Source organism: Gopherus flavomarginatus, chromosome 7 (assembly GCF_025201925.1).
Source record: "Gopherus flavomarginatus isolate rGopFla2 chromosome 7, rGopFla2.mat.asm, whole genome shotgun sequence".
Taxonomy (NCBI): Eukaryota; Metazoa; Chordata; order Testudines; family Testudinidae; genus Gopherus; species Gopherus flavomarginatus.
Genome location: NC_066623.1, coordinates 81,961,754 through 81,987,227, shown reverse-complemented (window position 1 = coordinate 81,987,227; position 25,474 = coordinate 81,961,754). Strand labels below are relative to the sequence as shown.

At 39.0% G+C, this 25,474-nt stretch overlaps 1 protein-coding gene across 4 annotated transcripts in view; it reads right to left on the bottom strand.

The window, feature by feature from the left end:
• ARHGAP29 (Rho GTPase activating protein 29) overlaps positions 1–25,474 on the bottom strand; it is a 77,108-nt gene that overhangs the window by 3,373 nt on the left and 48,261 nt on the right. For 3 of the 4 annotated variants that reach the window (XM_050960932.1, XM_050960936.1, XM_050960933.1), the window contains 19 exons: positions 19,607–19,703; positions 19,196–19,268; positions 16,582–16,648; positions 15,945–16,082; positions 15,595–15,659; positions 14,879–14,989; positions 14,698–14,778; positions 14,198–14,386; positions 13,758–13,895; positions 11,834–12,024; positions 8,679–8,842; positions 7,882–8,010; positions 7,600–7,698; positions 6,113–6,276; positions 5,621–5,809; positions 5,291–5,428; positions 2,883–3,115; positions 597–903; positions 322–430 (listed from right to left, as the gene is read on the bottom strand). In XM_050960932.1, coding sequence (XP_050816889.1) covers positions 322–430; positions 597–903; positions 2,883–3,115; positions 5,291–5,428; positions 5,621–5,809; positions 6,113–6,276; positions 7,600–7,698; positions 7,882–8,010; positions 8,679–8,842; positions 11,834–12,024; positions 13,758–13,895; positions 14,198–14,386; positions 14,698–14,778; positions 14,879–14,989; positions 15,595–15,659; positions 15,945–16,082; positions 16,582–16,648; positions 19,196–19,268; positions 19,607–19,703 — 2,682 coding nt within the window. The remainder of the gene's footprint in view (positions 1–321; positions 431–596; positions 904–2,882; positions 3,116–5,290; positions 5,429–5,620; positions 5,810–6,112; positions 6,277–7,599; positions 7,699–7,881; positions 8,011–8,678; positions 8,843–11,833; positions 12,025–13,757; positions 13,896–14,197; positions 14,387–14,697; positions 14,779–14,878; positions 14,990–15,594; positions 15,660–15,944; positions 16,083–16,581; positions 16,649–19,195; positions 19,269–19,606; positions 19,704–25,474) is intronic. The other variant, XM_050960935.1, reaches the window with a different exon arrangement.

Genomic DNA, 25,474 nt, shown 5'->3' with positions numbered 1-25,474 from the left:
TTAACATTTAGCCTAACATACTAAAGAGCTGTTGCTTTTTTTTTTTTTTTAAAACCACACACACCAGGTATATGGCTCCATGAATACAGGCTTCTTCAGGGCCACCTGAAGCATTTAGACATTCCTTCCTTCTTCTAATAAAAGATGAAGGGTACATCAGAACAGTGAATGCCAAGTAGCTTTGGGAGTTTAGCAGACTTTTCCCTTGTTGGCACTTAATTCATCTTCACAGAGTAAAAAGATGTATTTCATCCTAATGTATTTATGATTGGTATTTGTTCACATGGAATATACTGCCAAGATTCACAAAGAGCCACTAACCAGTCACAGATGCATCTGATCTCTCTCTTGTGTTCTTGCTGTCATCTAGTTGCTCAAATGATGAAGCAGTTTCTGAAGCTTTACTCTCACTTGGAATTAGCAGGATGCCCTGTCAATAGAAAATCACATCAGAAGTGAATGAAAATTTAAGAAAAATATCTCTCAGGACTAAAATGTTAAAATATTTCAGCATGATGCATGCAACATTCAAAAATGCAGCTCAATTCCACACCCTTCAACATGCTGTCAATTCTAGTTTCACAACAGTTACTCACTTCCTTTACAGCAATAAATGACTTCCTTTGCTGCTGTGGCTCATTCTCTCCTGTTGATGAAGCAGTTTTAAATGGAGCAGCATTTTCTTCAGACTGAATTGCAGTTGAGAGTGGCTGCAGTAAAACATCAAAGATCTTTTCATAGTAAGTTATGAGCAGCTCTACCACTCGAGCTTGATATGGATAGTCCACAAGCGAAGAGAGTGAAACTGCGGCATCTGTCTGTCGTGGCCTGATTAGAGTTGGGCCAAATATTATGCCAAGATTGCTAGCTGACATTTTATTTTCATCAGACTGTTCAGTCACTCTGTATAAAAGAAAATGTGTCAGGTTATAGAGGGTTTTTACTTCTTTGGAAATAATACTACAGATACTGTATTTTTCAACAACTATGCTGAAAAGAACTACAAAGCCCACCCATAGGCTGGGTGCTCTTACCTACAACCGGGAAGGCAGTATTCAGCATGGAAGCACATTTCCAATTCAACTTATGAAAAGTACATTAGAAGTGACTTGTGCCAGATACCATTAATCAGGATGTGGGAGAGGACATCCAACACATATTATTATATTATTATACTTTTATACTTTGTTTTAGCTTTGCAGTTCACCTTTAAGACGTAAATCAGTGTCATTCTGGTCACACAGTACTGTACACTCCTATTGATGAATAAATACATTAAACTTTTAACGACGGACTTAAGTGTATATGTAACTTCTTAAAAATGTTGCCAAGGCCAAACTTTCAGCAGTGGATGCCTAAATATGTTTGATCTGATTCTCAAGGGTACTGAGCACCCTTGGCTCCTGTTTATTTCAGTGATATTTGTGGGTGCTCAGCAGCTCTGATAAATCAGTCACTAAGTCTGACTTTCCCTTCGTTATCATGAAGCTGTAGCCAGAGAGCTCTATGCACAACTGTCATGTAACAGCATGCGCCAGTTTAACAATCAGCCCTACCATGTAACCTAACTTTATATCAGCCTTACCATAGGAGCCTTGACCTGATGCTGAGGATGGGAAAGCAAAGCTGGAAAATGGTTGTTAAAATGTACAAGGTAGTTCTGCAAAGTTCTAGGTTTTTTTTTTTAAATATGCATTAAAAAAAACAATAGATCCTGATTCACCCACTGTATCCAGTCCAAGTTCCCATGTAGTGACGTGGTAGCTTCAGGGAGTCAGTTGTGGCTCCATGATTCAGAGCCACCTGACCCCTGTGCTCATAGAGAATTGGTGTAGTGGAGCTCTGCTCCAGCGTGCCCCCTCCTCAGAATGCATTATATGCTGGGGGTGGGAAGAGAATGGAGTCACCTTCAACTGCTATATAGAGGCAAAGAGTTTCCCTGCACAGAGAGAATTCTCCACTGACTATCTCCAGCTGCTCTAAGGCTTACAGGATGCAAAGTGGCTCCTAGTCATTTAAAATTATATAAATTTTGCAACTCTGCGTCATCACTTGATGTTAACCTGACTCTCCTTTCTTCTCTCCCACGCTCCCCACTGTTCACCTCCATGCTCTAGCTGGATTCTGTGGTAGCTAGGACCTTGCAAAACCGTGTAGAATGACAGAACAGGAGGTGGTTGGTCATAGTTCCAGGGAACCAAAAAATGAAGATGCGTAGGTTTAGTGTTCCTGATATGTTGAATGCCCAAACAGCAGTATTGGTAAGGAAGCAGCTTTCAGAATATCAGGTTAGGAAAAGAGAAAACCCCATTGTCATCTGACAACAGGGATGGGACAACCAAATGCTGGTCTCAAACAAAATATAAATTAATGTCTTGCCTGCTGGTCAAGACACCAGCCTGCCTCTGAAGTGCCTGAATGTAATGACTGACTGGCCCACCCAAATGCAGACCTGCCTCTTTCCAGAGAAACACTAGCAATTCAGAAGAAATGGAAGATCTATCTTTTTTGCCAGTCACTTTGCCAAAATTTCTTCTCTGGCAACAGCAAACGGCTACATACATAAACCTTCTGTTTGAGGTGCAGCACGGGGTACAATTTCTATGGGAGGAAAAAAAATAATCAGGAGGCCGGTTCTCATTTTCAGGCAATACATCCAGAAAGTCTAGATTCAAGTCAGAGCGGTGGTTTATCCTTAAGGAACGTAAACTAATTTTGAAAATGAATGGATCTACATTTACAAATGAAACTCTAATATTCAGGATAGACATCCAAAACTGTGGGCACATTATCTTAAATTTTTTTTTCTTAGCCTGCAGTATATAACACTGCTTATTTTTCAAAACAACATTTGCAGGTTACCTTGAAGGTCTGTCTCTCACCTATGAAGATGTCCTATAAGGTATTGAAGAGTGTTATAGTTTGGTATAGGCAGCTGTTTGAGGAGATCTTTCATTTTGATGATTATTCTGTTCAGTTCAATACAAACTGACTGTCTTTTCTTTGATCTGGGGCTAGTCTGTTTCATGTCCAGTTCCTCATTAACATTCTGACTCTCTTTCGCAAGTCCAATGAATTCGTTGTAAAGCCGAAACAAAATCAAAGGTTCTGGGAGCTAAGGGAATAAGAATATGTTAGAAATATATTAATGTCCACATTTTACCTCGTCTATTTCCTTCCTGTCTACTACCAACTGCTGTCTAGTCTAGAGCCTTTCCTTTCCTGGAAGGGATTTTTATCACTGCTCTTAGAATTCACACCACAACGTAGCAAAGAGAGGGGCCTGGATTAAAAAACAAACAAACATTCCTCTCAAAATACCATGGCATTGTGCTAGTAAATAACAGCCTCAAATAATGAATGTTCATGGTAAAGAGGCACATATTACATCAGTGACTTATGGAGTAGCATATTATTGTAATATTGCACATGCGTGCAGACACACACAATGTGTGTATATAAACACTGACACAGCATGAGCATGACAGAATCAAAGGCACTGAAGTAGTATATGTTGTGTTATATTATACACAATATTGCTGCTAAATTTGGTCCATAATTGTTACAAAAACAATTTTAACATAGCTTTCTAACATTTCTATTGTTTTTGTTCTTTTTAAAATTACAGTGAAAATGTTCTCCAATTAAATATTCCCTTGCTGTGCATTGCACTAGTTCATGAGAATCTGAAGAGAGTCAAAAGGACAGCAGCATAAAAAAGATTAAGTGACTTGGACTATTTTCACTGCCCACACTCAGATAACACAAAATAGCAAAATTAAACAGATCTTTTAAAAATCAGTTTTAATCACCAGCAGTGTTAACAACAGGATTTAACTCAGGAGAGCACTTTCTTTGAACTCTCACTAACATGGGGGGTACTGGAAGTCTCAAGTACCATTGGTACCTTTAAGAATGTACTGCTCTTCCTTCCGCCACCTATCCTCATTTAAAATTTGGACAGGCTTCCTCTCACAATTTTATCACTGCATCTAAAAACAAACACTGATACCTCGGCCATCTCCTGAACAAACACTGTAACTGTGAGGTGGTTCATTGGTAGGATACACCATTTGCCAAGGACCAAGCTGAGAAGGCAAACTAGTTTTACCTGTGACTCCAAACAGATTTGAAGAAAAAAGTCTCCAGATATGAAAGGCTGGAACATTAACCCGTTATTTCAACTGGCCTCAAAAAATATAGCACTTCTGGGGGATTACGGTACTTCTTGGGTGGCTAAAGTCACTCTGCCTCACAGTATACCTCAGGCATGTAATAATCCCCCAGAAATCCATAGCCAGTCAGATTTTACAGCCTAATTGTACTGAAATTAAACTTTAACACCACAAAGAATGCACTTCAAGGTAAAAATGTTTTCCTAGAGCTTGGAAGTGTCTTAATTACAGGTTTCCAGCACTTGTGTGTGTGTGTTTTCAGCACATAAGAATCACTACTCTTAACAGCCAGGCCTAGCTAGAACTGCACTGAAAGGATTAGACACATGGGAAGTAATAAGATAGCAGGTAGTCAGGTTACTTATTTTTCAGATTTTCTTTTGAAGTGATTGAAATTAAAATTCAATTATCCTATAGTGCCACAAGAAATCCCAATTTTAATGCACAGAGATTTTGACTATCTGTTAAAGTAGCAGTGAAAGGCTAAGGTGGTATTTTCAAAAGCACCTAAGAAACTCAATGAGTACAAATCCCATTGGAAGCCACTGGGACTTGTGTTCCCAAGTCACCTTTAAAGCTTTAAGATGGAATTCTTCCCCAAAGAAAATGGTCTATTCATGCTGTATTGACCATTTTATGGAACATGACACTCATTTATAGGCGTTTAATCCCAATTTTTTGGTCAGACCTTTAATAAATGTAGCTACTACTTAAAAAAAGCTAGATTGTGCTTTCACATGAATTTTCATTAATGTCAAAAAGGTGCATCATGCCCCCAAATTAATTTTAAAACTGAACCTCACTAGAAAGTGGCTACTGGGGGGGGGGGGGGGGGAGAAAGACTTCTGCAATTGGCATCAATACTTATGTATGCTGCCTTGAGTGGAAAAGCACAATATTGTATCAATTCTAATGATAGTTTCATTATTGCCATTGCCTAGCACCATGAAATCCAATTTGCAGACTGAAAATACAGGATATTCTATTCAACAAATTTTCTTCAACAATTACAGGGTTACTGAAAAGTATTTTTCTCCACTTTCACAGAAGAAGAGGTTTGCTATAACAATAGCTTTGCTTTGCCATCTGGACTCTAGAGCGGTCAGAGTACAGACCTGACGAAGGTATAATTTAAGGACGTTACTGATGTCATGTGCATAGAGCTCTGACAGTTCCACCAAGTCCTTTCCATTTTCAAAAGCTTGACAAAGCTTTTCAACTCTTGATTTGGCTCCATTCACACGATAGATACCCTGAAATGTGCGGTGGGGGGCAAGGGGGAGGAGAGAAAAAACAATCAAAAAACAAAACAAAGAAAATGTTTTTTGCTCTAACTGCAGCTGTGAAACACAGATCTGAATGTGACAATACAGTATTAGCAGTTTAAACTATTTTTAGACTGGACTGTTAGTATTTAAATTTTATAATGATGAGTTAAGCTGTACCTTTACATTCAGGGCTCTGCTTTCAATTTCAGAGGTACATTTTTTGATGATGAAAGGGATGCCACCAGGGACATTTTTAGCAGCTTGAGCAAATTCCACCCCAAACAAATGAAGTCTTCCATGCAGTTTTTTGTGCCCACACTGAATAGCTAAAGTCTCTAAACATTTCTTGTGGCAAGTGAGTGAGCACTACAAGAAATAAGATACATAAGAAAAATAACGTCAACATACCTCAACATAATTGGACAGCACTAATGTTTCATATTTAGAGTTTGTTTATATTATCACATATGTTGTCCAGAGGGCAAATTTACAGTTCTGTTGTGCCTTGCTCTTTGGCTACATGTTAATGCTAAAAGGTCACAACGTTGTCTGAGAATTTGTAGATTATTGCTACCAACAGAATATGAGTGTTAAACTTCCCCTTCATCTTCACATGAACGCCAACAATCAGCAGCTGTACAATATACCGCAGTGTTTCCAGCCTCTTACCTCCTCGCATTCTGCTCCATGGAATACCACTAGACTGTCACATTCTCTGCATTTAGATGGAGCCCTCAACTTTCGCAGCTTGTGCGTTTGAGCTGCCTTGGACAGAAGAGTGTTTCTAAAAGGTCCCGGTGAACTGGCAATTTCAGACGTTAAATCATTTACACCTTGAAACAAAATTTTTCTGTTACAATAATTTCCAAAATAACTGGTCAAACATATATTATGAGGAAACAGATTAAGTTACATTACTCCATAACCAGAAATCATCTTTCAGGAAATAACTATGACACCAAACCTGTGAAAGCAATACTATATTATATAACCTGCATAATACATAGAAATTAATAGTTGAATAATCAGCCCTAATATAAACTTTAATCAATCATATTAATAAATGGTCTCAGAGTCCAATTTTGTGCCCATGATTAACTATGGGTTTAAAATGATGGCATTTAGATTTCTAACTGATTACCCCTATAATTCAGTCAGCTAGCTGTGCAAGTTCCATCATATGTGCCCAAATAATTGCACATACAAAAATGGAAGCTGCCTTTACAGAATTTGGCCTATAATGGTTAAAATACTCTAGACATCCTTTGACTAATACTTCTTCACTGCCATAAATCTATTCAAATTATATATACAGACACAAAAGAGAATATCAAAATACACAGAGACCTCTAAATAATTCTATTCCACTCCTATGACTCCAGAGATAAGTGTTTTAGAGTTCTAGAAAATTTGTGCCATCACTGGAAATTCTTGTGACTTGTTATTTAATGTAACTCTAAGTTTTTATTCAAATGAATGTTGACAAGCCTCAGAAACGTAAAATCTTACTCATAAATTCTGTGCTTTCAGTTAGGTTTTATGAAATATAAGAAAACCGTCTAGAAACTCAAATAGTACTTGGCTTTGTTTCTCCAAGGCTGTCATACTGTCAAAAAACTCCCCACATCAACCGAACAGTATGTTTTTCACATTTAAGCTGGGGGCATCAAATATGATGCCAAGCCAACTGGACTTAAAGGATAAAACCTCAGTTAACATCCTAAATATTTGGATCTTGCAGATAACTCTCTCTCCTTGTCTGGGTGTTGTACCTGGCAATATAGAGAAGACACAAATACTTGGCATCCAGCAGTGTAGCTCTTATTGTGAGCACTAATGCTGAAAACTCCTTGGCATCAGATGCTGAGATAACATGAGCCAAGGGTGATCAATGAAGCACCATCATTAGAAGTGTTCAAATGAAGATAGTACATTAATCTAAATATAGAAAGGACAATACTACACTATTTCATAGAAATTAACTAGATGACCGAGGTGCTCCTTTTTGACTGTATAAAACAATTTTGTGAGCATGTCAACTTTAGATGGGTTCAGTTTGATTTTACACAAAGCAGCTAAACACACAATCACTCAAGACCAACAAAAGCCTTCCACTAATTTAGTGGAATATAGGGCTCAAAAACATAGTACATTACCACAGTCTGAAGGAGAAGGTGGTTCCCTTTCATCAAGATCATCTGCAGATGACATAGTGCCAGTAGACGGTGTTCGGGGAAGCCTTCTCTTAAAATCCGCTATGGAAGAGAAGATGTATTTTCAGACTCTTGAAAATACAACCTGCCCAACTGCATATTCTCAATATGGGCTCAATCTAACTTCCACTAAACTGTCAATGGAAGAATTCAGATTCAAAGAGACTCTGGGTCAGGTTCAATGAGAGGATTTCAAATCCAAGTGTAACTGGCAATGAGCTGTACCTGGACTAGCAGATGGAGAGTCCATGGATCGTGATTCGCTGCTTCCTCCTGCACTTTCAGAGTCACTGCACATTCCTCCACTTTGGTTGCCAACTGACCACGATCTGAATGGCGGGGGTCCTCGCACTGCTTTAAAAAACAAAACAATAAGACTTAAACACAGCCGGCTGTGAAGTCTCTTAACTGAGGGCATTTTCAAGCAGGGTTGTAGAAAAAGAGGAATATCACTGCAAGCTAAACCACGCCAAGTTACATAAACAGTCTCCACTGAAAATAAAGTTGTTGCAAGTATTCTTGAAAAAGCTTTACAGTACATATAAAAAACAAGTTTTAGAAACTTGACGTGTCATGTTTTACTGACCATCTGAAACCAAAAGGGTATTCTTTAAGCGTTAGATTAAAAAGTATCTTAAAATTGCTTGTTTTACTCTATTATTGAAACAAAAAATTTAATACATAAATGTATTATGAGGATTTACTGTGACTTGCATTTCACTCTTTTTGGCAATGAAACTAGATTGTTCAGCTAGTCAGTATCACAACTGGTTTATATGCACTAGCACACATGTGGTGTTTAGGATGCAAACAAAGCTTTATTTAAAATACAGCTTTTTTTGTTGTTAAACAAATGCTATTTTGTGGGCCTAAGCTACTTAACAAAGCTCTTCTAAAAAAATGTTGGTATCTATTACCCATCATATGGTACATCCAATCACTGGCAATGGGACACAGTCACACTTGCTTAAGAGGACCTTTCTATTTAGAAATGGAAGTATAATGAAATATGAAAAACCTACCTTGGATATCTGTGCTGCTGGAAGACCTCTTCTCCCCAATTTTTTGGAAACGACGATAAGATGGACTTCCATCTTCTAAAGACTGGGTGGGAAAGTCTCCTGAACACTGGGATAAGTTTCCATGTGATGTATGGGCACTGTTTGTTGGTTGTTTACTAAAAGCCCTTTGAAGAAAAAAAGCCACTCATTGGAAAGGGGTCTGAATACAGTATGCAATTTAAAACTCCAAAGGCATTAAAATGCTTAATATTTGTACTGTTCACATCAATGGCAATCTCAGAGTGTATCATGGCAAATATTTAGGGTCAAATATTGCTTATCAATTACATCAGGGGAGTCCCACCTATGTAACAGAGCAGAATTTGGCTCTTGGTATTCATGTACCAGTAGTACTCCTCATACAATCAATCTTTGAAATGTCTCCATGAGGGGCTTATGACCCCTATTTTGCAGATTGTGAAGTTACAGCAAAAGTTAACAGACTTGTCCAAGACTAGAGGAATTCAGTGGTAGATCTGAGATTAAACCTCAGCAGTTCCTGCCTTCCAGTCCTGTACTCCCCTCTAAGGCTTTGTCTCTAAAAGCGTTGGTGTGCACAACACTTTGTTGGCAGGAGCGCGGTACAGCCATGTCGCTAAAAGCAGTGTAGACAAGGCCTAAATATCGTTTCTCCCATAATACATAGCTATTTGCTACTTAAAATTAATCTAAATTTAAGATTTTTAATCTTTGTGCCATTGGCATGAACATGATTATGCATTTATAGCATATAGACTTTAATAAGGCTCAGAATAGTTACACTATTTAATATATTTTTCGGCATACATAAAAAACCTCACAGTGCTGCAGAAAGCTTCTAGTCTCTGATAAGTCAGCTCTCAAGATGCAAGGAAAGAAAGCAGTTAATCTAATTAGTCTAAAATGCTGAAGCACACTAGGGACAAAATGGATTATTGGCCAACTATAGCCTGAGGAAAGCCTGCGCTTAAATCAGCTCTCCTCTACCCAGGAGAAGGGAATTGTTTTGAAGTCTTCTTTACAAGAGAGCAGTTACAACAGTGTCTTAGGTAAATACAATTCTAAAGAATAATAAAAAGTGACCATTTCAAGTGCATGGGGAATCACAATGCCATGTGAAAAAAAAAAAAAAAAAAAAGAAGAGTAGCAAGGTGTGGAAAAAGAATCAGCTACAAAACACAAACTCTAGGAGGTAAATTGAGGGATATGCAATGGTTTTGGAATGCCATTCCTACTGATTTTTTGGTAGTTGCATAGCTAAATCCCTTTAACTCTGAAAATTCAGGAGTATGGGTCTAAATTAATGAAAGGCAAGACATTTACCGACAAGTACTCAGACTTAACTTCGAATTTTCTGGCTTTGGCTTGTGCAAGTCTGACTCAAGCACTAACATTCTGTATTTAGCAACCTTTTGAAACAAAATGACAACACTTTCATGTAGAATTGTGAAAACAGAAATCTGAACTGCTATTTTTGCTCTTAAATTGTAAAGTGCCACAATGACAATTTTACACTGAGTTTGAAAGACTGAAAGGCATTTAGCCTATTGATGTGCTCAGTTGAGATGCTGTTTTGCAGTCTTTCCAGTATCGCAATATACATACAGAATTTGAGGTGAAACAGTAAAAGTTCCCATGGTACCCAGAAAATGGTACTTGTTTGGGGTAAGTGTTCTAATACAGTTGTGATTAAGGCAACTCATGCCAATAAAAGTTTGATGTCATTATTAACAATTCGTATTACAGTAACATCTAGGATTCACCAGATCTGGACACTATTATGCTAGGGGCTCGACAAACACACAGTACATTCCATTTATTAGTGACGCTGATATTAACAACTTTAATTTAATAGCAACATTTTGTCAGGAACCAATCCCGTCTCATTGACTTTAATTATTAATAGGATTTGGATATTGGCAACAGTCATGTCACTTCCTAACAACTTTTTTTTTTTTTGGGGGGGGGGGGGAGGGGGAAGGAAAAGAAAGGCCATAGCTACAGGCAGGTTTGTGGGGCTGCAGGGAGCGAAGGAAGTGCTGGGGCTGAATAGAACCTCCCCCCTTGCACTCTCTAGGCTACACCCTGCCCTGGGCACCAGTGGCTTGGGTCCAGCACATCCCAGCACTTTCTCCCCTGGCTGCAGCAAACCTGCCTGCAATTGGGGACCCATTGGTCACACAGGAGCTAACAGACTGGGGCACCTGCATCCCTCCCCAATGGGGGAACCCCAGCCAGAGTCCTGGCACTGTGGGCTCAGATGGGAGACTGCAGGCAGGGCAGCAACAGAGAGAGGGACTGCAGCCTGGATGTCAGGGCATTGAGGACCACAGAATCATAGAATATCAGTTTGAAGGGACCTCAGGAGGTCTAGTCCAACCCGCTGCTCAAAACAGGACCAATCCTCAGACAGATTTTTGCCCCAGATCCCTAAATGGCCCCCTCAAGGATTGAATTCTCAACCCTGGGCTTAGCAGGCCAATGCTCAGACCACCGAGCTATCCCTCCCCCCAACTGGCGGAGGTGCACACTACCTCTGCCTGCACTCTCCAAACTGCGTCCTGCCCTGAGGGCCCGGATTCTGCACATCCTCGCACTTTCTTGGCTGAAGCCCTGCAGGTAGGTTTGCAGGGCTGCAGCCGTGGAAAGAAGTGCTGGGACATACCAAACACGGGCCATAGGCAGGTCTGCAGGACTGCAGCCACAGAAGGCACGACCCACTGCTTCCTTCCCTGGCTGCAGCCCTACAAACCTGCCTTCTGCTTAGTAGCTATTTCCAAATAATGGCAACTTTTTGCTGGGAACCGGGAGGTTGCTAATAAGCAGAATCTACTGTACACCAGAAATACTGATTCTAGTGATTGAATCAAAAACAATTTATCTATGTTCTATTTAGCCCTAGTATAAATTAAGGGGAAAATACAATACTGTGGTGGGGATTTTAGTTATAGCACTGATGTCTAATTTAACGTGGTTACTGGATAATTCAAAGGGGCATAAGTCACAACTCATGGTAAAATGGCAAGTTCTATTTTACTCTTGTATGAATTTTGTTTCACTGCTAGATGCATCCTTCCGTAAACATTTTCCTCACATTTAATTTCAAGTAAACAAGTGTCATTAATATTAGCTCTCACCCATCAACCTCGGAACTCTGAATTTCAAAAGAACCTGATTCAATGGGAATGTCTTCTTTTGGCAAACTTTTCACAAACTCCAAATACTGCTGTCCTGGGTCATAAAGCTTGGCGTTCTCACAGAGGGTCTGACAGTTAACTGGAAGAGATACAACCTGGGCATGCTGCATCTGGAACAGGTTAACTGTTGCCTGTTATGAAATAAAGAAGATGGGGGCATTTTAAAAAAAATTACAAGACAGTTTATACAAAATCCACTCCTAAGTTAACCTTTGTTGGGGAAAAAAAATTCATTAACCCACTTCATTGAGGACTCAAACAAGTTAGCCAACTCTATCATCATAAATATTTTCTAATACTGGACTAGTCAGAGAGAGAACCCCGTGTTCTGAGTGTCCCTAAACCTCTGACTGCCAGAAGTTGGGACTGGATGACAGGTGAGGATCATTGGAGAATTGCCCTGTTCTGTTCATTCCTTCTGAAGTATCTGGCACTGGTCACTGTTGAAAGACAGGGTACTGGGATAGACAGACTGTTGCTCTGACCCAGTATGACCATTCTTATGTTCCACAGATTTCCAAGCACTAGTTTTACCCTCTTTATCCTCAATGTCACAAACTGCTTTCCCCATACATCCATCCCATCTCCATCTGGCGAACATAGCACCAGTATCTCTCCATTTGGATTGGTGTGACTAGCAGAGATTTCTGTTCCTCCCATCAACAGCACAAAATCCTCTATCAGGGTGAAAGATCGGGAGGTCCAAATCCAGGCTGGCCTATATCCTATATTTTAAGGTAACAGATGACACGATTTCTCCCCAGGATGCAGACTAATTTAAAAGGATATTGGCTGAGGAGGTCTGCAGAGGGATCAAAGGAGGAATCCTGTCCTCACAGGCCGGGAAATAGGAGCAGAGCAACCCCTCATGGCTGCTACTGCAGCCTCGGGGTTTCGGTAGTCACTGCTGCACTTCCACTCTCCTCCAGAGGGGATGGATTCTTGCCTTGTGGACTCTCAGTGCTCCACCACCATTGCTGCTTTGCACTAGCAAGGAGGGAACCCCATAAAACTGAGTCACAATGTGAACAGATATGGGCCCCATGAGTAAGTATATAAATATTATGTAGCAAAGCTGTTGTCCTCATTGTGAGCCGAAATATCATCTCCTCCTCTGTATTTGGTCTTTTCTAACAAAGTTTAAAAGTAGTGAGTTAGTCTGCATAGTAGATTCGTCATCTAAAAGAACAAAGCAATGGGCTTAGCTTCGCTCCCTCCTTCATCCTTCCTCAAACTAATACCTGACTGATTATACTAACATGACAGCTTCTAGCCTTATGGAAGCAGCATTTCTAAATACAACCACCTTTTTGCTTTTGCAGGCCTATTGAATTTCATATACTGTAGCCAATCAAAACTGAGTTCATGGCAGCTTCAAGCACATCAATGTTAATGGGTTCAGAATTGTACTTGTGTAAAGTTACTAGCTTTCATTCTGTACTCTTGAACAAGGAAATTTCTTTTCTAACCTTCAAACAAAACCAATGTAATCTGAACTAAAGCTGTACTCATGAGCAACAGGCACAAAATAAACCCAGGGCAAAGGCTCTCTGCAATGATCAGTGGTGTTCATAAAGAAGTTTACAAAAATCCCATCTATGTTCAAAATTCTTGCAAAGCAGTAGTTTATGAAGAACATATCTTAAGGGATCTTTCTATTCTTTTCAATAGGATGCCACTAGCATGAGAAAAACATATATTATTTTTAAGTAGTCAGCACCATAAGCTGGTTTTCTTTTACTCTGTTACCCCTTTAGGTAAATGTATCAACACCGCACTCCTATAAACAGCTGTTTAAACGTTATTTTCTAAAGTCTAACTTTCTTTTTGAGTTCAGAAATAGTTTTTAAAAAGGTCTCCTTACAGCTTTAAGAGTAAGATCACACTGAAAAACAAGTTCCCGAAGCTGTGTTAAGGTATCACTCTTGAAGCTTTCCAGATCATTTCGCTTTTCTTCAACTTCTGCCATGCTGGCCTTGTAGAGTTCACAGGCCTCTTCAGCCTTAAAAAAAAAAAAAAAAAAAAAAATAAGTTATATATATAAAAGGCGGGGGGAGCGGCGGGTAACTTATGGACCACAGAGCTTTGGTACCAGAAATAAGCTAAGGAAAAAAATGTATCAGCAAGCTTGTAATTGAGGGTTCCTATTAAAAAAACACCAACAGTATCTAAAAAAGCATGGATTACGGTAAATTACAAGCAAAACATTGGCTTACTTACCCCTCATTGTCCAAGCACAAGTAAAACCCGAGAACACTGTCATTGCAAGAAACCACTTTTGGAATAAGAAAATAGAGCTCTTACTTTCTGAAGAGCCTCCTCTTCTAGCTTTCGTTTTTTCTCCAACTGTTTGCTGACATCTTTCACAAGACTGCTGTTTGTGCTCAGATGTTCTTCCTCAGCTCGAATGGTGGAAGATTTTGCTTTTTCATACTCCTCTTGACGCTGCAGGTACAGCAGCTTTGCTTTTCTTAGAGTAGCTTCCAGTTCTTGCTATACAATATACAGTGCAAAAACAAATGAACGAATCTCTTTGCATCAAACAATGCAATTATGCTACTGGCAAAGAGGCTGCTATGTAAATGCCTCCATTTTACAGTACTGACTACAAGCAACACCTGAGGAGCCTGCACCCTACAACATAACCCTATAGGTTATGAACTGCAGCCAACGAAAGCTGTGGGCGGCTTAATATGAGTTTAGATGTCTAACTTTAGGCACTCAAGTTTGTAAGTTCTGGCCTGCATATTGAGCAACTTCTGAAAACGTTTGACACTCAGTGTTCAGCACACAGCAATACCAACCATTTTCTTCTGTTCTCGCTGCCAAAGTTCCTTGATATCTTTCCTTTGTTTATCCAACTCATTTTTTCTCCCTACAAGAGGCTAGATAAGAAAAAGTTTATAAGCTAAATAATAAAGTCATGTTTTGTTAGAAAGTATGCTGCTATGCATTGTAACAATTACGTGAGAAATAAAATTTTACCTGCACAAATTTGTTAGTCTGGAGAGCGGCTGCTGTTTTTTGCCACAGCTCACTGTTCTCAATATCATTTTGAAAAGCGTTTATGAATATAGATTGGAATGGCATGTAATCCTAGGATTAAACACAAAAGAAACTAGTAACATTGCAGGGTAGAAGAGGAGGATGTAGTCATTCCAGATCCTAGTAGAATTTAACTAGATCCTCAGGTTTTTGCATGTGTGAAACCCAGAATTAAAACTGTAACGTGAAGGTTATTGTTATAATTTTCTCTAACAATTTTACTTCCATTAAGAGAATACTTAAAAAGAGAAGGTTTCTACAAGTCTAAGTTTTGTGGTTACTAAGCACACTGAAAAATAGCACACAAAATAGAAGCATGATGCAAGGTAACTTTTTTTAAGAAATGTAAGGAACTTTTACTGAAGTTAATTACATAAAGACCACTCTATACTTCCAATAGATATGTTCAGTCATCAGAATTTCCACACAGATTCAAATGAGATTCAGAAGGGTTGAGCTGATAATTTACCATGTAATCTCCTTTGTATTCACTTATACAAAAATTAACTCTTCAGTGCCCAGAACTCGGACTTCCGAGAGCAAGGAAGTTACTTTAATTTTTAAATTGGATACCAGGCTAAATATCCCATTTGTTTTTTATTTCTTTCTTAAACATAAGAGAAGTTTAAAAAAAATAGAATTAACTGAACACTCACCTGGGGTCCAACAATAGCTTTTGCAGTTTCAGCCATTTTTGCTAAGTTTTTAGCACATTCCACTTCTGTGGGGAAAAAATTGGATTTCACACAATAAATGTTAACGGTAACAGCAATTGCACCAAACATGAAACTTGGTTTGCATTCTTATTTTAACAAAAAAGGACACACACACCATCTTCATTTTGTTACAATCTTTCAATTACAGGAAATGGGTAACAATCCTATTCACTTCAGTGGAACAGCTCCTAATTTAGAAATCATATTATTGACAGTCCGTAGCACAAGCCTGACAACAGATTTAATTCCACCGTGACAAAGCTGATTAGATGCCAGAAAGAGCCACTCACCCAGGCTAAGTTTTTTTTCTAACCATACGACTACATCTTTGGCATATTTTGACCAAGCTTTAGCATAAGACAGAGCCGATTCAATTCCGCTGTCATTTCTTAGGAGCATGCTATCGACCTCTTCAGCCCGAAGATGTCCTGAAAATAAAATGTCAAATGCAAAGAAGTGAATTTTAGACATGACCACACACCGACAGCAAAGCCAGTATCAGCCAACTGTGAACACTAAAGCAGCTCTGATCTAGAGTAGTTCTTTAATGCTAGTTGACTCTAAATAGGACTGACAGGGGTTTTAGAACAAATTAAAGGGTCATGGTATTTTATCTTGTCTAGTTGTATGGTCAGGATAACTTTCTTAAAAAGAATAAGGATAACCAAAAACACTAGTCTCAATTACATATAAATGTAGCTCAGTGCTAGTCTATTTTCTCCAAAAAGTTAATAAGCACAAATATGGATTCTCTCTCAAAATTTAGATTTCTGAATTCATTTTTAGTCTTAATCTTAATATACCTGATTTAAAAACCCCTGAAGTATCGAGTTTATTTAGAGAATATTTTCACAGTTATGGACATGAGCAAGACAGAATGTACAAAGTAAAGAAAAGAAAGATGCTCATTCATGTAAAAACATCTACCTGTATCTTGAACATCTTCCCGTTCATGTAGTGATCCCACAGACTCCACGGAAAGGTTTTCAAAAGACTTGCATGTAATAAAATAAAAAGTGTGTTAGAGCAGAATTGTCAAAACAAGGACCAAAAGCATACTAACAAAACAAGAGGAGCTACCTGCCTTTAATTTTTCATAATTTACCACTGACATAGCAAGAGACAGAGCTGGGCTGCTAACTATTTATGCTTAAGAACTTCTAAGCTCCTGAGACAATTTAAATGCCAGGGAATTTTTACTTGTCTTTTAAATACTTTTGAGCAGTAGTCTTCTAATTGTTTAACAAAGCAGATGACATTTACTGAATCCACACATCCTACCCTACACCGACACAGATACACTCACCTTTCAGTAAAGCAGTGGAGTTCTGGACAAGAATCAGGAAAGGGATAGAACTACGATAAACTTTTCCCCCACCCGCTCACCAGAATTCATTATGTACATTAAGGCTAAGCATATAAACTTCCCACAGATTTACTCTTATCCTGCAACTTCTCCATTCCATTTCCCCCTTTTCCTCTTACAAGTCCTTTAGCAAAAACTTTCAAGTCATTTCCACATTTTCATGCACTAGTCTCATTACAGACGCCCTTACTGCTATGATCTGATCCACTGACGAAGCAAATGATTTCAGTGAGCCATGTATAATGAAGGGTTTGTGGGATTGGGCTCTTCGCTCTACACCTTGTTATTCTTCAGTAGTTTCCCGTTTTTAAGATCCTGCCAAAGGCAGCCTTCTTAGCTGGTTCATTACTCTCTACAACTTTATCTATTAAGATATATAAAATTGAATAAGAGCTACACAAATTATGGGTACCCGGTCTAAGACTCCCTATCACCTCCAGGTTTAAGACATTCTCACCTTTTTGTTTCAAACATCAAAAAAATTAACCCATTCTAGAAACTAAGTTAAACTACATGACTAACTGAAGAAACACAAATACTTCTATAATTTAATTTGCAACAAGAGTTTGAAAATAAATTTATCTGTCGAAATATGTTTACTTGTTTAGGCAATTTTTCTTCCTGATTTTTCTAACTTTTCAAATGGAGATTAAAATTAACACCACGGCCTGTTTCTGTTTTGGTAACTTCCTGGTTCAGGTTTTGGTAGCACTAGTTTCGTTAACAGCTTTGCAGACAGGAATACACTAACTTACACTACCTCGGACTGTCCATTCAGCTGCCAAGCAGAAACCACTGAAAGTTCTTCATGGATTTCCTAAGATTCCAAGGGGGCTTGTTTGCCAGTTAGTTTTAAGGCTCTGCTTTCTAAATTATTTCAGAATTTCTTCATCAGTTCCTTTGAACTTCCATTGTTGTTTGGTTTTACTGTCTTTTCACCCCAACTTCATATTTTCTCATTCTTCTAATCATTTAGCTACATGACATTCATGATTTACTCTTTAGGATGCCCTATGCACTTCCAAAAAACCACGATTAAGCAAATTTGTGTAAAACTGCCAAGGCCAAAGTATGCCATAAAAGTACTTTCCTTGCCTGCATGGACAGAAAAATAAGTAATAATTACTTCTGAACCCAGAATTAACACACACTTCTCTAAGTCCCTGATTAGACACCAGCAACATTTTTGAAAAGTTTTCCCCACTGTTGCAGATGAACAAGTGTTAACTTTGGGAGCCCCTCTATGTAGATGGCCCACTGGCTGTCTCAGCTAACTCTGTTGGGAACAAGTCTAAACTGCATAATGCTGAAAACTGTTCCAGTTGCTGGAAGCCTGTCCACATGAGGGCTTCTGAAATTAAACAAACCAACCAACCGCACTTAACCTAGTGTAGACAAGGCCATGGAAAACAGTGTATTAGCCTTGCTATGACCATAGATCTCTAAAAGTAATAAATAAATAAATAAATAAATAAATAAATAAATAAATAAAATGTTTAACAGTACAGGCAAGAAAACTTAACATAACAAGACTTGACAATAACAATGCTACAGAATTACATCTTAAAGATGTTTTCTAGTAGCAGAAACAGCGCTTAAAATCATGCACTCCAAGATCTGGGCTTGAATTTCAGCTTTCTTTCTTGATACTCTAACAGTCTGGATCATCACAGACACTGATTCTTTACTATATTTTCTTGCATACAATATACCCCGGGCATGGCTTACCAAGTTTTTGGTTTTTTCCCAGCCTGCACAGCAGTGATAATGTACTATATTTTATATATTTATTCACAGATAATTAAACTTGGGCTCTGTTTCTAGGTCCAAAATGCTTACTTTTAACAACCAGAACAAACTTTAAAAAAAAAATTAACACTTTACTGGAATCAAGCAATATAATTGTTCTGCTGGATAAACTTACTTTAAACATGAAATAATCTAAACAAGACTGGCAAAAGTGAAACTTCACTGGTATTAAAAACATGAAAATATTTTATACAGGGAAGACTTAATGACACTATAAAATGGCATTCACATTTTAACTAGTTTTATCTTTTAGAAAATCAAACAAATTCATCCAGAAACAAGGATATTCAAAATAAGATGAAAAGACTATGAAAATTTCCTTTACAAATATGATTCCATACTCCCAAACGAATGCGTTCAGCCTACCCGACTTCTACGAGATACAGGAAGTCCCAGTGAAGAACCATTGTCTACATCTCCCATAAGGAAGTCTGAAACACTGCCACAAAAACAGAAAAAAACTGTTTCATTTGTTTGTTACTTCTGAACCGAATTTCTACAAGTCCCTCCAAATAGAAAGTTAGATGGATTCTTTAATATGCACCTATCTATTTTTTAAAAGCTCTGCAAAACAGTATGTTCAAAAAAATCTATTTTCTTTTAGCATTTTCAATCTATCTACAAGAGCAACAAAATCCTAAAACTGCTCAGGGTGTGGTTTACTTAAGTTCATATCTCAACCAAATTTTATCTAGAAGACAAAATGAATATTTACTATTAGCCTGTATTAATTCTGTTCAGTATTATTCCTTTTAAATTCCAACCTATACCACTTACACGTTTCCAAAGGTGAATGCCAATGTGTCAATAGACGAAAATATTTCACTGAAGAGTTCTCTCTTGTTTTCTTCATTCACTTCTTTGAAGTTCACAGCTTAGGAAACAAACAGAAACCAAATAAGAAAAATTGTTCATTTTTACAAATCATACAGGAAAATTCACATAACAATCTTGTGGAAAAAACATCTACAGAGAAAGGTAACCTTAAACTTCATGAAAGTATATTTCTAGAATTGTTTATAGAACATTTGGAGCAAACTAATAAATGTAACTCAGGTTCAGGGCAAACAGATAAGCACAATAACCCAGAAAACTTCCCAACTGGGAATAAGGTTACCATCCCTCAATTCCCTATATTTTCCTATTCTCAGTTAAAGTCTGTGTGGAAGCTCTTTGGAGGAGGGAGAGGAGAGAGGAAGTCAGAGCAAAGGAGGAAGGATGGCCACTCACAGGAGTGATTCAGTCACCTACAAGGCAGTGGCAACACACACCTCATAAATGATTTAAATATTGATATAGGAAACTGCTTCTCTCTCTTTCAGGCTGGTCAAGGAAGTCCAAAAACAGTTTACCAAAACAAAACCATACAAATATATTCCATTTCATATCTGAAAACAGAAATCCTGTACCTAGATGAGATGTCCAGGGAAATACCATAGGTTGTTTCCTTGGCAGAAACCTTCATTTGCCATTAGTCCTGCAATCTGGTGACACAGCTCAGTAGCAGTTGTTCTGTTCCACTGTGCAAGTTGGGGGCAGTGGAGAATAGAGAAAGAATCTCTCTATCACCATCACATGTGATTTCAAAATAGGAAAAGGATAAGGACACTCTTCACACTCTCTTAGTATTTAACACTGTAGTATTAGAGCAACTGACCCTGACTAGAGCCTCAAGGTGCTACTGTAACACAAACAATGAGAAGGGAAAATTTATTTATTTTGGCAGCTTGTGTTAATACCTCGGGGGTAGGAGTGAACAGGCGTAATCAAAAGCAAGTGGTGGCAGAGACACGAGGGGGAAAGCAGGATTTTTCTATCCTACTCCCAAATTAAACCCTCAGCAAGAAGGCAAAGAGTAGTTTTCTCTCTGCCCTGAACCCGGGGTGGACAATCTTAGTGACTGGCCCAAGCCAATTGAATTTAGATTAATATCTATTCCTGAAGGTTTAGTTGGACAATGTGAAATTCTGGTTTACCCGGATGCCATAAAGTTTACACACACCTTTTGCAACATTCATGACAATATTAACCCAACACAAATAATTCAGCCTATTTGTATCTGTAGTGCTTCAAAACATACAAAAAATGAAATATGGAAATAAAGAACGCACTGTATCTATTTCCAGAATCAGAAACTCAAACACTAAGTGAAAATTTAATTCATTGTACAGAATTTTCCTAATAAGCTTATGCTTTTTAAGGCTTCAGTCTAAACTATATCAAGGCTTCCTGCCAGATGCTTAAACCCTAATGGGTCACCAAAACAAAGAAAATACAGTAAGTAAATCAGATACTCTCAGACTTCCTTTGTGAAAGGAAACATTTTCACTAGCAAATTAAATTCATTACTCCCTCCTTGCATGTACTCAGCATGCCAACTGATTTGCCAAAATATTTTTTTAAAGTGGTTTTTTAGCAAGCTTGCCTGACATTAAGCAGTCTTGTGCTGTATAACAATTCTTTGGCATATGAAGAACATACTGTAATGAAATGGCAACAATAGTTTAATAGTAGTCACATGACAAAAATACCAGCAATTACTACTGTAGTCGTTGTTCCCTGTTAAGATCAAGGTTTCTCTCTCCCTTTCCATTTTATATTGTGTGATTAACATGAAAATAATGCCTCTGGTACTTCTGAAGAAAAAGAAACACACGCTATAAAGTTCCACAGAGTAAAGGTTAGATTACAAGTTTTGAGTGGATTTGTAAAAATCAACGGAAGAAAACATTCAACTTTGCAGAAATAATCGAAGTCTATAAATAAAGTCTTCCAAACTTAATCATTAAGCAACCACATTTATCTCAAGGATTTATGAATTACCAGCCATCCATGATTGGAAAAAAACATTAAAATGCAAGCACAGAATCCTGCCTATTTGAAACACAAATACAAACACAAAGGACTTACCATGAAAATATTTAATAAATCCTTAACCAAAATATCTTCAGAGAAGCAGTGCTTCTCTCACTGTACTAATGAAACATTTAACATGCAACCTCACCCTAAAGAAAGGCAGTCAGCACTAAGAATCAGCTTTCCTGTTCCAGGAAGATTTATGCTTGTCTTGTTAGGCCTTCATTTTCAGTGATGGAGAAAACTTTCCCTTTCAGATTCCATCACATTAAGCGGGGTAACAAAAATTATATGACAAAACAAGTTTCAGGACTCCCACCTCTCATCTAATAAGATTCCCAAAAATTCCTACCAATAAAGTTGGATATAGACAGCTTTCTTCATGTCTCTTATTAGTGCATTCCTGATGTACTTAACATCTACTTTAAACATGCACACTCTTTCCCCAGGACATCCTGACTGCACACAATAGCTACTGACAACAATGGACTGTAGTAATATTTCCCTGTCTGGAAATGGCATCTATCTAAAGTGGTGCAAGATTCAAAGTGAGCATGTAACTTAATAGCATTTGCAAGGGAAAATGTTAATTTTTTGAAGTCACACTGTAAAGATAACATACCTGCCATCTAGTGCCTGAAAGGCAATACGTGTTATATATTAAAGGTGAGCTGTATTCTTAAAAGAACAAAAGAGATATGTACTGACGGTCAGCTTCACTAACAATATCAGGACATTGTAAAACAGATTTCAGAGTCTGTATCTTAAAAGTCAAAGAAACCAGAAGCTTAATCCAAATAAAATGCCTAACACAAAACAGACTGTTTGGAACACTATGATTATGAATATTTTTAGAAATAAGAATTACAGAGATATTCCTGGAGATAGTTACCCATGCTTCTCTAAAGCCAAGAGAGACTTTCAATCTGCTCTTTTGAATGAGGAGATAGTCAAACTATGGTCTCCACTTAAAAAAGTTTTCCGAGGATAGCTATGTCAGTTAGGTGTGATTTTTTGCCGATATAGCTATGGCTGGCAAGATCCTTAAAGCAGACACAGTTATACCAGCAACAGTCCTTTTGCCAGTCTGTGTCCATGCTAGGAGGATTTCCTGGTATAGCTATACTGACAAACTTTGTGTGTGATATTCTTCTCTTCAAAGGCTAATTCTACCATACCCAAGTGAACAGACCTAACAGCACTACTCCTTTTTCTCAACAAGGTATCTACAATCCTAGCCTCCCTCTGTTGCCAAATGATTCAGTTACTTACTATCTATACGACAAGTTCAAACAATTTTGTTTTATCTCCTTAACTGGATGACTCGGGGGGTACACTGGCTTTTGTATTCCAAGGTCTTTTAATAGCCTTCTAAAAGAAAAACATTTTTTTCAATTACTTGAAGCCTTGTAGTTGTAGTTCTTCTGTTCAATGAACTTTCAGTTTAATCGCTTCTCCAAATGTAGACTTGATTGACAAAACAAACATCAAAACGCCATGAATTCCAAATACTAGCTTATAGTCACCATTCCTTTCATAGGTAGTAAAATGATACAGTTTCCATCCATAATTGATTCTTGGCTACAATTTATAAATTTGCAGAGTGGGGGTTTTAAGCAAGCATACTTTCTTGAAGTCAGTAAAAAAAATGCAATTAAGTTATACATTAAAGCAAAAGAGATGCAACAACACTATGTATTCTACCTTTGGCTACTCTTGAATCACAGAATATCAGGGTTGGAAGGGACCTCAAGAGGGTTAGAAGACCCCTCAGAAGCTAAAGCTCAGGGGTGGGCAAACTTTTTGGCTGAAGGGCCACATCTGGGTATGGAAATTCTATGGCGGGCCATGAATGCTCACGAAATTGTGGGTTGGAGTGCAGGAGGGGGTGAGGACTCCAGATGGGCGTGCCGGCTCTGGGGATGAGAGTTGGGGGTGCAGGAGAGTGCTCCGGGCTGGGACTGAGTGGGATCAGGGCTAGGGCAGGGGGCTGGGGAGCAAGAGGAGGTCAGGAGCAGGATCTGAGCAGTGCTTACCTCAAGCAGCTCCCAGAAGCAGTGGCATGTCCCCTCTCTGGCTCCTACATGGAGGTGCAGCCAGATATCTCTGCGTGCTGCCCTGTCTGCAGTCGCCATCCCTGCAGCTCTCCGTTGGCGGGGGGGGCGCTTGGACAGTGTGCAGAGCCCCCGGGCTGCCCCAACACATAGGAGCTGGAAGGGGGACATGTGTGCCGTGGCTCCCGGAAGCAGCAACATGGAGCAGGGCAAGCCCACAACCCTGCTCCCTGGCGGGAGCTCAAGGGCCAGATTAATAAGTCTGAAGGGCTGGATGTGGCCCCCAGGCCATAGTTTGCCCACCCCTGCTTTAGCTAGTAGTGCATGTGCAATGTGGTTGTTGGTCTGACTGGTAGTACAGTAACTCCACACTTAAAGTCGTCTCCATTAACGTTGTTACGTTGCTGATCAGTTAGGGAACATGCTCGTTTAAAGTTGTGTAATGCTCCCTTTTAACGTCGGTGTGGCAGCCGCCTCCTTTGTATACTGCTTGCAGGAAGAGCAGCCCGTTGCAGCTAGCTGGTGGAGGCTTGGAACCAGGGTGGACCAGCAGCCCCTCTATCAGCTCCCAGTTCCCCTATGTTCCCTGTGCAGCAGCTGCCCAGCAGGCTAGCAGTTGCAGCTGTCCCTGCCACCACTGCCATCTGCTGCTCCTGCTCTCTGCCTTGGAGCTGCTCCCCGAGATTCCTGCTTGCTGTGCGGGGGGGAGGGAAGGAAGAGAGCGGCTAATGTCAGGGTGTCCCCTTCCCCCCTGCTCCTGCACCCCGCTTACCCCATCTTCCATAGAACAGGGGGGACACACCAGGGCTCAGGACAGAGGGAGCTTGCAGCAGCTGCCCTCTCAGCAAGCTGATCTAATTAACAAGGCAGTATACTTAAAGGGAAATGCCATATCTCCCCCATTACCACTGCCTTATAGAGTGACAGAGTTAACCCTTGAGGGCTCAGCCAACAGCTAGTTCATCATTTAGCAGTTAGGGAAATATCCCACCCTATGACTCCTCCACCTCAACCAAGCTTCACAGTCATCATCACTGTGTACCAGTATTAAATTGTTTGTTTAAAACTTATACTCTGTGTGTGTGTGTATTTTATATATCTATATATAGTCTTGTCAGGTGAAATTTTTTTCCCTGGAACCTAGCCTCCTCATTTACATTAGTTCTTATGGGGAAATTGGATTAGCTTAAAATCATTTCGCTTAAAGTCGCATTTTTCAGGAACATAACTACAATGTTAAGTGAGGAGTTACTGTAATAGCCATAAGGAGCCTTTTAGACCTAATCATCTGGCACCAGCTTCCTATTTAATTCTGAGCAGGAGTGGTAATTGTATGAGATTTTCAAGGCAACAGTTTGTAGATTCAGCACTAGGACGTGGCATTTTCTGAGAGTGCCCTCAACACTGGAATTTGCTTCCTAGCTGATCTGAAAGAGACCTTGTCTGCACCTGCCTTAGTACATGTTAATTAGGGAACACTAGGATAATTGTGACCAGCTGACAATTGTCAACACAACAGTATATGTCTGCAGAGAGACATATGCTTACGTTATCATGATGGAATTTCACAACATAGCTGTTTCCCACTGCCAGTTTGTTACTTTTAGCAGCTGATGGAAAACAATTTTTTCCTAAGCTTTTGATTTAGGATGGATGCATGAGTTCTGGCTTATTTGAGCTCTTTTTACTTTGTTTCTTAACAGAACACATGCTCATTGCATGCTGTACATCTGCC